This window comes from Pseudopodoces humilis, chromosome 1 (genome assembly GCF_049639895.1).
Source record: "Pseudopodoces humilis isolate 2021_Gansu_Grassland_sample_001 chromosome 1, ASM4963989v1, whole genome shotgun sequence".
NCBI lineage: Eukaryota > Metazoa > Chordata > Aves > Passeriformes > Paridae > Pseudopodoces > Pseudopodoces humilis.
Genome location: NC_142200.1, coordinates 41,217,666 through 41,231,503, shown reverse-complemented (window position 1 = coordinate 41,231,503; position 13,838 = coordinate 41,217,666). Strand labels below are relative to the sequence as shown.

At 42.5% G+C, this 13,838-nt stretch overlaps 1 protein-coding gene across 2 annotated transcripts; it reads left to right on the top strand.

Moving 5' to 3' along the window:
• Positions 1-251: 251 nt before the first annotated feature.
• Positions 252-12,087, top strand: MCM4 (minichromosome maintenance complex component 4). 2 transcript variants are annotated; one of them, XM_014253654.2, is made up of 18 exons: positions 252-268; positions 697-786; positions 1,770-1,870; positions 1,994-2,152; positions 2,905-3,068; positions 3,154-3,252; positions 3,390-3,485; positions 3,574-3,669; positions 4,076-4,214; positions 4,626-4,846; positions 5,339-5,459; positions 6,829-7,088; positions 8,035-8,400; positions 8,570-8,697; positions 9,966-10,173; positions 10,702-10,930; positions 11,049-11,182; positions 11,524-12,087. In XM_014253654.2, the coding sequence occupies exons 3-18, from the start codon at positions 1,801-1,803 to the stop codon at positions 11,614-11,616; spliced, it is 2,583 nt and encodes an 860-aa protein (XP_014109129.1). In that variant the 5' UTR covers positions 252-268; positions 697-786; positions 1,770-1,800; the 3' UTR covers positions 11,617-12,087. The 2 variants fall into 2 exon arrangements, with proteins under 2 accessions (XP_014109129.1, XP_014109125.1); XM_014253650.2 differs by lacking the exons at positions 252-268; positions 697-786 and adding an exon at positions 1,516-1,639.
• Positions 12,088-13,838: the final 1,751 nt, after the last annotated feature.

The following is a 13,838-nucleotide window of genomic DNA, read 5'->3' as shown; positions in this document are numbered from 1 at the left end:
GCTCGTCAACAGAAAAACCACAACAAAGCCTGGGCGCTACTGACCTCCCCCACGGCCTGAGCCCCTGCCCTCGCACCGGAGCCTGCCCCTGCTCAGGGCCGAGGGAAAGCCAACCGAGGGCCAGCTCAGCAGGAGGGGGACGCACCGAAGTGCTTTTACCCCGGTGAATGCTTATCTGGGGCAGGAGACGCCCCTCCCTCGGAATCACCAGTGACACAAAGCGTGGAGCGCAGCACGGAGGGAGCCGCCCCACAGAAGCACCGGCCCGGTGCGTGTGTCCCGCCGCCACCGAGCGCTCCCCGGGCCCGCTCAACTTCCCCCTTCGCCACCCCGCCGGGGCCGGGCCCGCGGGCGCACCCTGCTCGCCGCTGGCCAGGCTGGCCACGCAGGTCTCGGCCAGGCTGCGGAGGAGGCTGTATCCGTGCAGGGCGCTGCCGGCGGCATCGCCGGGCTGCAGGCAGCGGTGCAGCTGCAGCAGGCATTGCTGCACCCCAGCCATGCTGCCCCGGCGCCCCGCGAACGGCGGCGAGGAAGCGGGCGGGAAGGGCCCGCCTCCCGCCGCATCCAACGCCAGCCGGGGGGACGCGCCGCTGAGCGCGGGCAGGAAAAGCGCTCCGCCGGACCATTCCCGGCGGAGTCAGGGCCGGCGGCAGGGAAGAGCTTTGCGGGGCTTTTATGTCTCTCGTCCCAAGACAGGCTCAGGACACGCACACACGGAATGACAGACTGGATCAGGTTGGAAGGGACCACAGTAGAACATCCGCTCCAACCTCCCTGCTCAAACAGGTACAGCGTTGCATCCAGACAGTGCTTCAGTATCTCCACTAAGAGATTCCACACCCTGCCTGGGCAAACTATGCCAGCGCTCGGTCGCTGCACAGTAAAGAAGTTCTTCCTCACATTCAGATGGAACTTCCTGTGCATCAGTTTCTGCTCTTGTCCTATTGCTTGACACCACCGAGAAGAGCCTGGCCCCACCCTCTTGGCATCTTCGCTGTAGATACTGATAGATGTTGATACTGATAGACTGAGAGGTCCCCTCTCAGTCGTCTCTTCTCGAGACTGTACACGCCCAGCTCCCTCAGGGTTTCCTCATCAGAGATATGCTCCAGTCCCTTAATCATCTTTATTGCCCTTCGCTGGACCTGCTCCAGGAGCTCCAGGTCTCTTGTACCAAGGAGCTCACAACTGGACAGTAACGTTGGATGCAGTAGTGGTTCCCCCCCTCCTCAGTGAATGGGCTGCTCCAACCTCCCCACGCCTCCCTGCAGCCCTAGTTTTGCCGCGAAATTCGGTGCGGTGCGGGCGGCTCTACGCTAGGTTGCGGGGGGAGAGGCGATGTGCAATTAGTGAGGACAGCCTCTGTCTTGTACCACAAGTAGTAAATTGCATAACTAGTAACTGCATTATAATTCTTTCCCTATTGTAGCAGGTGGAGCGGGGCGCGACCCTCACTTCGGGGTTCCAGAGGATTAATCTCCTTCCTCCTTTCCTTTTCGGTTCCGAGTCCCCCCCCTTCCTGCCTCCGTTGGGCGCTTCCGTTACGATCGCGCCTCGCCATTGGCCAGAAAGCCCGGGAGAGCGCGCGCACGCCGCTAGCTTTGGCGCGGAGCGCGGTGGGGTTGGTGCGGCTGTACAGGTGGGTGGGAGCAGCGGGCGGGGGTCGCGGCTGCCGAGGGGCGGAAAGGCACCGAAACCTGCCGGTCGGGGCTCGGCCGGTGGCGGAGTGCCCGCCGCGCTCATTCTTCTCGCCGACCCCATACCCCCAGGTAGGACCGCCGCTGGAGCCGCAGCAGCGCCATGTCGTCGCCAGCCTCCACTCCCAGCCGCCGACGGGGCAAGCGCGGCCGGGGCAGCAACCCCCCGACTCGTAAGTGCTGCGGCGGGGTGGGCCCCCCGCCCCGGGGGTATTCTCCCAGCCCCCGCCTCGGTCCGCATGCTGCGGCGGCCTGGCTATTGTAACGCTGGCTCCGGGTCCGCTTCTGTCTTGCAGCACAAGATGCTCGCTCTCCTCCTTCCCAGAAGCGTCGGACAGACGACTCCACCTCCACCGGGGACCTGCAGCCCATGCCCACGTCCCCGCCCGCCGACGTGCAGAGCCCCGGCGCCGCGGATGCGCTGTTCTCCAGCCCGCCGCAGTTCCGGCACTCCGGTAACAGAGTGTAACACAGCTGGGGCTCGGCGGGGCTGGGGATGCAGCCCGGGGGGCCTTGGGCCAGATCCGGCTGAAAAACGCTCGAGGGAAAAATGAGCATTGTCTCATGTTTATAATTTCAATTTAGTATAGTGAACTCTAGAGGACTGCAGGCAGTGTCTGTGGTGCACGTCTCTGTCATAGCTTCCAGTCAGCACGGCAATACGTATCAGAGAAAATACATTAATTAAAAAAAATATTTATAGAAAGAACAGTAAAACTACTAAAACAGAAGAAAGTAGGTTGTTTGCCATAGAAAGCCTTTCTTGCTTTTATATATAGGCTTGGTTTTAATTCCAAATTTATTAAATTACACAATTTATAGCTGTTGTGTCACTTGCTCTACGACCCCCAAAATACAAAAAAAAAAGTGTTTCATCTAAAGTTCTGTATGTTTTCATGCTTGAACTCCAGTGTAGTTTTTAAATGCAATACTGCTGTAAAGTTTTGCAGTACTGCTGTAAAGTTTCCTAGGGAAGCTTTATTCAGACTTGGGATGTTTGAGAAGAACTGTTAATACAAAGAAAAGAAATCTTCTAGGGAGACTGGCAACATCTTTATTGTGTGCTTTGACAAAACATGGGGCTTGACTGATATCACTCATTTTATTATGGAGTTGAAGGAACAATGACACAAATGCAGAGGCTGAATTTAGTCTGTGTTAGATGTAAAATGTCTCAATAATCATTACAAAACACTTTATTTTATAGCCATTCCTCTTGACTTCGACATCAGTTCACCTCTGACTTACGGTACACCCAGCTCCAGGGTAGAGGGTACCCCACGAAGTGGTGTACGAGGAACTCCAGTCAGGCAGAGGCCGGATCTTGGGTCTGTCCGTAAAGCCAGACAAGTGGATTTACACTCAGATGGGGTAGGTGGATGTCTCACCTCTTGTATCTGACAACTTCTTTTAAAATACATGAATATTTGTATATGCTAAATTTGTTTCCATGCAGCTGGCTGAGGATATAGCAGCAACCGAGCAATCTCTAGGACAGAAGCTTGTTATTTGGGGAACAGATGTTAATGTGGCCTCCTGCAAAGAAAAATTCCAGGTGGGTTTTCTTTTCCTTTTTGCAAATGAAAAGCTAGTTTGATTTAAACATGTATTAGTTGAATCTGATACAAAAAGGAGGTTTTTGTACTGCTTAATTTCAATTTTTCCTGTTTTTCTTTTACCTCTAACATTCAGAGATTTCTCCAGCGCTTTATTGATCCGGTGGATAAAGAGGATGAAGACATTGGCCTGGATCTTAATGAGCCACGCTATATGCAACGACTTCATGAGGTACTTTTAATGCAGTAATTTGTAATTCAGCTTTTCTCTTTTCAGTCTTGTATGCCATCAAGCTAAAGATTTCCTAACTCCCTTGCAGATTAATATGGTTGGGGAACCGTTCCTGAACGTAAATTGTGACCATCTAAGATCATTTGATGAAAATCTCTACAGGCAACTGATCTGCTATCCTCAGGTGAAGCAGTACACTTGTTTTTTGGCTTTCAGGTGGCTCTTTCCTATTTCTGGGTTTTAAAATGCTTGTCTAAATGCCATGTATACTGTGTGTGTTTAGTCTCAGTGGCTATTTTATTTTACTGAATATAAAATGTCTTGTTTCATAGTAGATGATCATAGGAACAGTGAGTACCTCTTGCGTGCAAAGTTAGCTGGTGAACTGCAAGGTCCAGAGTTTTGTACTTCCACCCCTTAAAATACACAAGTGAATGAATAAATCTGATCCAAACAGCAGGTTTTGTGTTACATAGGAAAATGTTCAGATGGTGTAACTTTAGTAATTACTTGCTGATCAGCAGCACATAAAATGCTTTATGCATAATTGCTTCATTCTATGATTTAACTTGTAGTTGTTTCTAACACAGGAAGTTATCCCAACATTTGACATGGCTGCCAATGAGATCTTTTTTGATCGTTACCCTGATTCAATACTAGAGCATCAAATTCAAGTAAGGCCATATAATGCACTGAAGACCAGGAATATGAGAAATCTAAACCCTGAAGGTAAACTTTGCTTACCATGTTAGAAAAGAATCTTAAAGATTTTCGTAAACTTAGTGAGTACTAACATAAGATTACATTAAGACTATAAAACTGTATTTGTGGTCCAGACCAATGGAAGCATTGATGTCTGTTTCAGAAGCAAATGCTTTAGAGCCCAAATGCAGAATAACTATCCATAAAGGAAATCTCTCCTATCATCAACTACTTATGTTCTTTGTTTTGTAGATTCTTTTGTATATATGCTTCTGTAAATTAGAATATTTGTATTACGCATTTTTGATTCTTTTTGCTTAAACAAAATAGTAGTAACCTGTCTACCTTCTTCCTAAAAACCATTGTAACGTGAAATTCTGAAGGTTTTTTAAATTTTAAGAGTATGAGGTCATGACATGAGTCTCTATATTTTTGTAGACATTGATCAACTCATCACCATCAGTGGCATGGTCATCAGAAGCTCACAGTTAATTCCTGAGATGCAGGAAGCATTTTTTAGGTGCCAGGTCTGTGCTTTCACCACCAGAGTGGAAATCGACCGTGGCAGGATTGCTGAACCATCAGTGTGTAAGAACTGCAACACAACGCACAGTATGGCGCTGATTCACAATAGATCCATGTTCTCTGACAAACAAATGGTATGTTGGCTTAGGTAGTGGCTAAAAGGAAAGAGTGTGCTAGTTTTTGCTCCCCTACCCTCCTAAAATCATGAACTGTATTAGTTATGTATCTTGTGATTGAATGCTATGAAAAGAGAAAGTGTTTTGAAACATGGAAATGGGTAAAACAACTTTGTGAAAGTTAAGTGTACTTTGGAGAAGAAATACATTAGGAGGGTGAAATAAAGTATGTATACCTCTTAATGTTTCTGTATGGAAGCCCCTTTATATAAAGTATGTCCATTTCTGTCTAGACTAGGTGAGCCTAGTTTGTAGCAACATTTTATCCATGCCAATAGCAATCAGCAGAATTCTCATTTTCATAATCTCTTTTAATCAGTTTTGCTGTTTGGGGATAGTTTGTCCATGAGCAAATGACACTGAAGGCTGTATTAATACAAAATCCTGTTGTATACTCTGTGGAAAAGCTCCGCTTTTTTGCAACTGAAACTTAAGTGGTGTTTTTGCTAGATCAAACTGCAGGAGTCTCCTGAAGATATGCCAGCTGGACAGACCCCACATACGGTGGCACTCTATGCTCACAATGACCTTGTTGATAAAGTTCAGCCAGGTGACAGAGTTAATGTCACAGGTAAAATTTGGTTTGATCTTAACCGTGGGTAAAGGGACGTGATGGGATAGACTTCCAAGTGCTGAGGGAGCTGGACACTTTCTTTGCAAGTCTCAGTTATCTTGGAAAAGTCATGGTAACTGGCTAAAATACTAGAAAAAAAGCCAATAGTATTTCCTACAGTGAGGAGGAGGCCTGGGGAACTGCAGGCCATTCAGCTTCAACTTGAGCCCTGGGAAAGGTGATAGAACAAATAATCCTGGAAACCTTTGCTGATTGGGACAGTATTCTAAACCCTCGGTAAACTTGCAGAATAAAAAAACTGGAAGGAAGCAATGCTTGATAGACCACGGCTGTGGTGCCAGCATTCTCCTGGGCTGTATTAGGAGTGTTGCCAGCAGGTTAGGAGAGTACTGGGTCCAGTTGTAGGGTCTCCTAGGGCAAGGGAGACATAAATATACAGGAGTGAATTCAGCGAAGGGCTACAATAACAGAAGTCTTGGTACTACATGGAAAGGCTGAGAAAGCTGTGACTGCTCAGCCTGGAGAACAGAAGGCTTGGGGAAATCTTAGCAGCATGTTTAGAAACACCTGATTTGGTGTGGGTGGAGGGGTGGTAGTGTCAAGAAGTCAAAGCCAGACTGCTTAATGGTGCCCAGTGGCACACAGAGGGCACAAACTGAGATAATTCTGGTTAAAAATAAGAACTTTTTTACTGTTTGTGTGGTCAAGCCTCATCATAGGTTGACTGGCAAGGCTGTGTGGAGTCTTTGTCCTTAGAGATACTCTAAACTTGATGGGGCATAGCGTTTAGCAAGCAGTGGACTCCAGCTGACTCCAGTTTGACCCCATGATTGGAGTAGACATCCCCAGGCTGTCTGACCTTTGATTCCTTCATTCTGAAGCTTTAGCTGAAGAAGAGACAGTATCTTAAATAGTGTCTGCAGTTGGGAGAGTGATAATGTAGACTGGATCTTATGATACAACAACATATTATAAACAAAACACTTTGCTTTAAAACAACTGCTGTAAAAAAACCAAGCTGTTTGAAATGCATTAGAAAGCTGTTATTAAGCTTGGCACTTAAAAAGAGGAGGAAAGGCTGACTGGAGTGGGAATTTCAAAAGCATCAAGCCTTAATTGTTTTTGAAAAATGCTTTCATTTTTGAGAACACTTGTGGTACGAATGGAAAACATGTATGTCTATCTGCAAAAAATGGGTCTAGGTAACTTATATATGGCTTGTACATGACTTACAGTGAGAAATTAGATGACAAAGTATTTAGGCTGTTTAGAAAAGCTCTACTCTTCCTGGGACCTTGTAAAATTTTTAGTGTTTGGAATGAGCATGTTTCTCCTATCTAACGGTGTGATTGGAATTTGTATTTAGGTATCTACAGGGCAGTCCCCATTCGAGTTAATCCCCGCGTCAGCAGCGTAAACTCTGTGTATAAGACCCATATTGACGTGATACACTATCGCAAGACAGACTCCACACGCCTGCACTGTGTTGATGAGGAAACTGAGCAAAAGAGATTTACAGAGGAACGTGTGGAAATGCTCAAAGAGCTTTCTAAAAAAGCAGACATATACGAGAGGCTTGCTTTAGCATTGGCTCCAAGTATCTATGAGCATGAAGATATCAAAAAGGTGAAAAGTTCTGTATTTCTCTTGTAAGACATGTACTTTTATGTGTATATATTTGTAGTTCCTGTTTGTTATTAATGGATCTTGAAACTTAAAAATTCAAAAAACTGTTCTCTTGAGCGATCTTAAAATGTTACGGTCCTGTCAGGATGGAGTTAGTTTTAAGTGTATCATAATTCTTTTCAAGCTATTAATTAGCTATTAATTAGAGAGAATGTAACTGAAAAGGTAGGAAGGCAGCAGAAATGGGAAAACTTAATTGCAGGATGCGTTTTGGACGTTTCTTGGAAGTTAAGATTTCTGATAAGAAAAGGAAAGTAAGTACATGTAACAGACATAGATACTGTGCTTGCTGAGAAGAGGCATCCAGAAGAAAAGAGCAGCTTCAAAATGACATTTGGTTGACTCTAAATTTTGAAGTATCAAAACATTTACTTGGATGTATCCAAGAAGGGACTGTTCCAATAAAGTGTCAACTGAGGTACTGGAGCATTGTGAAAACTGCAATTAGTAGCAGGTCTCAAGGTATTGTTAGACATTAAACACTCCTAAAAGTATTCCTTTGAGTTTTTTTTTTAATAGATTTATACATTATCACAGTTCACAGGTTACTGAAAGTATAATTCAAAACCACACAATGATTTACTTATGAAATGGGAACACAGTGATGACAGTTCCTTTTGTTGTTACCTTCTCAGCATGCTAATAAAGGCACATCTAGTCTAGGGGGTGGAATTGAGGAAAACTAAGGACCCTTCATCAAAGGGAACTCTTCAGGTTCCAACCAAAATCTTGTTACGACATACAAAATTTCTGTCATTTAATGCTTGAAACCCAGATGCATTGAGTTGTGTTAACTTTAGCAGTCTTTGTTTTTCAGATGTTTCAGTTGAACCATTGGATTTGCTCTGTTACATCTATATACAAAGTGATATTTCCATTTTTACAGGGTATTCTGCTTCAGCTTTTTGGCGGATCAAGAAAGGATTTTACTCACACAGGAAGAGGGAGTTTTCGTGCAGAGATCAACATTCTTCTCTGTGGTGATCCTGGTACTAGCAAATCCCAGCTGCTCCAGTATGTTTATAACCTGGTTCCTCGAGGCCAGTATACTTCTGGCAAAGGCTCAAGTGCAGTTGGTCTTACTGCATATGTGATGAAGGATCCAGAAACACGGCAGCTGGTTCTTCAGACAGGAGCTCTAGTACTTAGTGACAATGGCATTTGCTGCATTGATGAGTTTGATAAAATGAATGAAAGCACAAGGTCAGTCCTACATGAAGTAATGGAACAACAGACACTCTCCATTGCAAAGGTAAATGAAATTGAAGTTATTCCTAGAGCTTTTGCTCTTGCTTTACTCGGAGGCTTTCACAATGCAGTTTTTGACTACAGAATTCATCTAATAACATTGGGGATCTCTTGAAATTGGGGGGAGGTTTTGGTGGCGCAGCTGGTTTCAGAAATGTTTTTCCTTTTGACAGGCTGGAATTATTTGCCAATTGAATGCTCGTACATCTATCCTAGCAGCAGCTAATCCTATAGAATCACAGTGGAATCCAAAAAAGACTACTATTGAGAACATTCAGCTTCCTCATACACTGCTGTCAAGGTACTGAACTGCACTGCATGTGTCATTTTTAGGGGATGTTACACTTCCTCTTATTATTATTACATATTAAAATAATAAGATATTTTATTTAAATATAAAATTATTACATATAGTAGAATAGAACTATTGTGTTGTTCACGACCTAATGGAAAACTTTTATAGCACATACTTTAAATGCTGTCCTTACAATATCTATGTGAGCACAGAAGTGTCTTTTAGTATTTACACGTTGACCTTGAAGAGCAAGTGCGATAAGATCTATCGGATCTCTCATTTAATTCTATGTTGTTTCATAATCATCTCCTAGAAAAGAGCTATTCTGAAATGTAATGTATCGATAACTTCAACAAAAAATTCAGGATCCTTTTCTTAGCTCCATAAAGCTGTTAAAGTGAAACACTGATGATCAGGGAGATCATCAGATCTGTGCCTGCTTCGTGCTGCTTTGTAAAATTCACCTGTGGAAGTAGCAGTGCTGGTCAGACACTTGTTCTTATCATTTGCTGTTAGAGCCACATTTATTGCTTTTTGATAGAAAATTAAACTATGTGCTGGGGTTGCATCTTGTCAAGAATTTCCACAGTAACTGGAAGTTTGAAGTACACTGATGGTATACTGGATATCCTGAGAACACTTAAATTATGGCTTTAATTTAAATTAAGAGCTGCTAGGTTTGAACAGCATCTCAGTTCCACTATTTATTGGATTTAAACCTACAAAAATAAATCACTGGCTAGCTAAAAATGTATTATCCACATATGCTTATAGTTGAGACTACTTTAATATATTGTTTGTAAAATTATAAACCATTTTCTCCAGGATTAAACTGCAAGTGCTATTTGAATAATTTGTAATTTATTTAGTTACATATTTTTGCTGTTGTATTTCAGGGCAGTATCTTTAGCAGTAAGTTCTGTGCATTTGTTATGTGTGTGGAATTTTTGTTTGTGGTGGTTGCAACTTTCTTTGGGCAGGGTGTGTGGGGTGTGGTTTTTTTAAAGAAACAAAATATGTCAGCCTTGAACAAGGCATCTGAATTTTGCAGAATGTACCTTGCTTTCAAAACTTCAAGTCCATAGGGTGTAAGCAAATTGTGTTCTTCTGTATGAAATTTTTTTTTTTTCCGGTGTAAGAAAGCAGTTTCTACTGAGGGTAGGAATTCACAGTCTGGTAACTCCTACCTGTGCTTATTATGTCAAATCCTTCTAAGCCAAGTACCTAAATGACAAGAAAGTATGCACACTAATACTGGATGATATCTCGTTCAGATTCGACTTGATCTTTTTGATGTTGGATCCACGTGATGAAGCTTATGACAGACGCCTTGCTCGCCATTTGGTTTCACTGTACTACCGAAGTGAAGAAAATATGGAGGAGGAATACATGGATATGGCAGTGTTGAGGGATTACATTGCATATGCTCGTAGTTATGTAAATCCCAGATTAGGTGAAGAAGCAAGCCAAGCCCTCATTGAGGTAAAGGAATTGCTGCTGGGAATGTTCAGAGTCTTTCCTGACTTGTCAGAAGTGGTGAAATTCCCTCGTTCATACAGTCTCTATCTACGTAACAACCTTCTGTAAGATCCTTGAAAAAAAAAAAAGGTCTCTAATGGAAAGAGGGATCAGATAAGTCATTCTGCATTCTAATATTTAGCTTTCAGATATGTTGAATGATACGATTCCATCACATAAAGCACATTAAAGTCTAGCAAAGCAAAATGTGTCATCACAGACACAAGTACCACTATAGAAGACTAATCCAGAATTCTAAAGTGGTTCAAAGCTTGATTCATTACCCTGGTTTAATTGCTTTATAATGGAAAAGAATTTATTTGATGTGGTTATTCATCACTGCAGACGAACCATGAAAGCGTGTGAGCAGAAATAGAGTATTTGGAAGGGCTTGCCAGAATTGCTTGTATTCTGAAGTAAGAGGTGGGGGATGCAGGGGACTGAAAAGGAATTAATATGCAGTGAAATATGTAACAAGTGTCTCCCTCTCAGGCATACGTGGACATGAGGAAGATTGGCAGTGGCAGGGGAATGGTTTCCGCGTACCCCCGGCAGCTGGAGTCTCTGATCCGGCTGGCGGAGGCGCACGCCAAGGTGCGCTTCTCTGAGAAGGTTGAAGCAATTGACGTGGAGGAAGCAAAACGCCTCCATCGGGAAGCACTGAAACAATCTGCTACTGATCCAAAGACTGGAATTGTGGACATATCCATTCTCACAACAGGTTTGTGCTTCCGTACTGTTAAAACAGGGCCGCTGTTGGGATTTTGTGATTTTTAAAATGTAACTTGACCTCTCTTCCTTAGCTGATTGCTAAAAGGTATTTTCTTTCCTTTTATAAGGAATGAGCGTAACAGCTCGTAAGCGGAAAGAGGAATTAGCTCAAGCCTTACGGAAGCTCATCCAATCAAAGGGTAAAGCACCATCCTTGAAGTACCAACAGCTTTTGGATGATCTCCGAGCACAGTCTGATATAGTAAGTTTCCTGCTTTATTTTTACATTTCCATTTATGTTCAAAAGCATTTTTTCCAAATAAACATTCTTGTCTTCAAATCATAATATTGACGGAAATAGAAACATGACTAGAAAGCCAATTATTTTACAGACAAATGAGTTGAATCTACTGTACCTTAGTTTATTCTGGCTTCTGGAATTAGCAAACTCAGCTTCAGGGTTCCAGGCCAGGCTTCAACTTTCACATAGAACAAATGAAAATTTCCGATAAAGTTTGTTAGAAAATTGGTAGAAAGTATAGCATTTTTACTATGTTTGAAGTATTTTCCCCATCTTTATTTGATTTGCTCCTTTTCTTTAAGGCTGTCACGAAGGAAATGTTTGAAGAAGCACTTCGTGCTTTGGCTGATGAGGACTTCCTGACTGTGACTGGAAAGACTGTGAGGCTGCTGTGAGTTATCCTGTGCTTCAGAGCCCACTGTCACGACTTGTACTTTGCCTTACTCAAGATAGTGTCAGTCTGCAAGATCTTTGAGATTTGGGACTATCATCTGCTATGACAGGCGTAGCCTTTCCCTGCCAACCAACTGTCATGGCTTCACTCTGCCTTACTATTTTGCCACTGCAAGATTTTCACAACTTGGGCTATCATTTGCTATGACAAGGGTAGTCATGATTAAGTGATTACATTACACTGTCATTACATTATGAAAATCCTCATGTCAGTAATGCTATTTACATTTTGGCTTAATGTAATTACTAATACAGCAAGGGCTTTCTGTTTTTTTGAGGTTTTTAGAGCATGGTGACAGTATTGCCTGTATTTCCAACTGAATTGTAAAAAATCATCTTAAATTACTTTTTACTAACTGCAATTTTTACTGTTAGTATTGCTGTAAACTGAAATAAAAGTATTTGACTTAAAAGGACTCTTTTATGTTCATTTCAAGTACAAATCAGCATATCCTGTGCTGAGCACTTTTCAGTCTATAATTCTGCAATTTTTTGGAAGTTCTGTGAGAGCATGAAAGACTTTTTGTTTGGTTTGTTTTGTTTGACCTGACTGTATGGTGGAAGTATCCTCAATCAACCTACCTAATAAAGATGATAGATAGATAGATAGATAGATAGATAGATAGATAGATAGATAGATAGATAGATAGATAGATTCTACTTGAAACCACATTTCTTTACTTCAATTTTAAGTATGACTGGATAAATTAAGATACCTACCTTTGGTGTAATGACATATAATCAGTCCTGAAAGAACAAGGTCTTGCAGCTTGTTTACAGTAATATTCCCAAGGGCCTGGTATGAATGATTTTTTAATAGAAGAATACAATGCTATGCTGTACAAAGCAGCATGATTGCTTTATGTGGTCTTTTTTATTTAAGTGTAATGAGCAGGTTGCACATAACTGTTTCAGCCAAACTTGAAATTGGATATTACTGAGAAATATTCCAAACTGTACTCTGCCTTCACTTCATGAAGAGGGAAAAAAATGAATACATCTATTTACTTACTTGAAGTGATCTTGGATTATACTGTGTTCATCCTAAAAGAATTGAGTCTTTCTCTAATTATTAGACATTCCTGAGACAGATGTCTATGTTACCATTGCCTACACTGCTTACAGTTGATGAGGTAAAAAAATTACATATCAAAGATAATGATCAGACAGATTTTTTTTTAACAGAATGTTATGGGGAGAAGAACCCAGTGGCAACACATTGTCAACTGAGAAAAAGTTTGCTGAAAATAAGTGCCTACACAGCAGCTATAAAGATGCCCTAAACTTCTCAGAACAATGGGATTTAGTATGACCATTCTAGGCATCTTCTATCTACTGATCATACTGAAAGTAGTCACATTGGGGTATGCTATGAATTTTCAGCTATGCCTGAGTGTTCAAGGGGAAGGCTAAGATTTTGGCCTCCAGAGACGCACCAAGAAACAGAATAAATTTTGCTGATTTCACGCACATTTTCTTCCTCATCCATGAACAGACTGATAAGGCCTTTTTGCACACTGTGAGGTGCTCTGTTAACATTCAAGACACAAGATAACTGGTGACTGAGGTCTAAAAAGCTGCATTTGCTGTGCAGCTCCTGGAAGGGTCAGGGGATAGTGCACCATAATGAAACACAATGTCTGGAGTAGGACTAGAAGAAAGTAGTGAGATGTTGGGGGAAGTCAGTGAATCACATGGTCAAGATTATCTCTGAGGCTCTAACACAAGTGTGCTTTCAGATATGCTAGAGGTGCCTTAAAGGCACCTCTGCAAAATGGAAGTAGGAGAGAAGTCTGAGGAGCTCAATTGCAGCCTGCACACAGGCCATAGCTAAAAGATATGGATGCTGTATTGTACTTTCCAGGACACAGACTTGGGAGGAAAGAGGTGACAGCTTTTAGCTGTAAACTTAAATTAACTGATCCAGTTCATACTACAGCTTCATAAAGACCATTAATGCAAGAAGATCCTACATATCTGGGCAGGGATCACAATGGACAGCCGGGGAATAACAAGCATTCCTAAATTAATTTCACTGTGTGATCAAGACACATTAATTCAGGTCTCTATAATTCATCCATTGTGTGCTGATTTTGGGTGCTGTTAATTTTCTTCACAGTGCCTGTTGTGGGGCTGTATTTTATATTCGTGCTGAACACAGGGT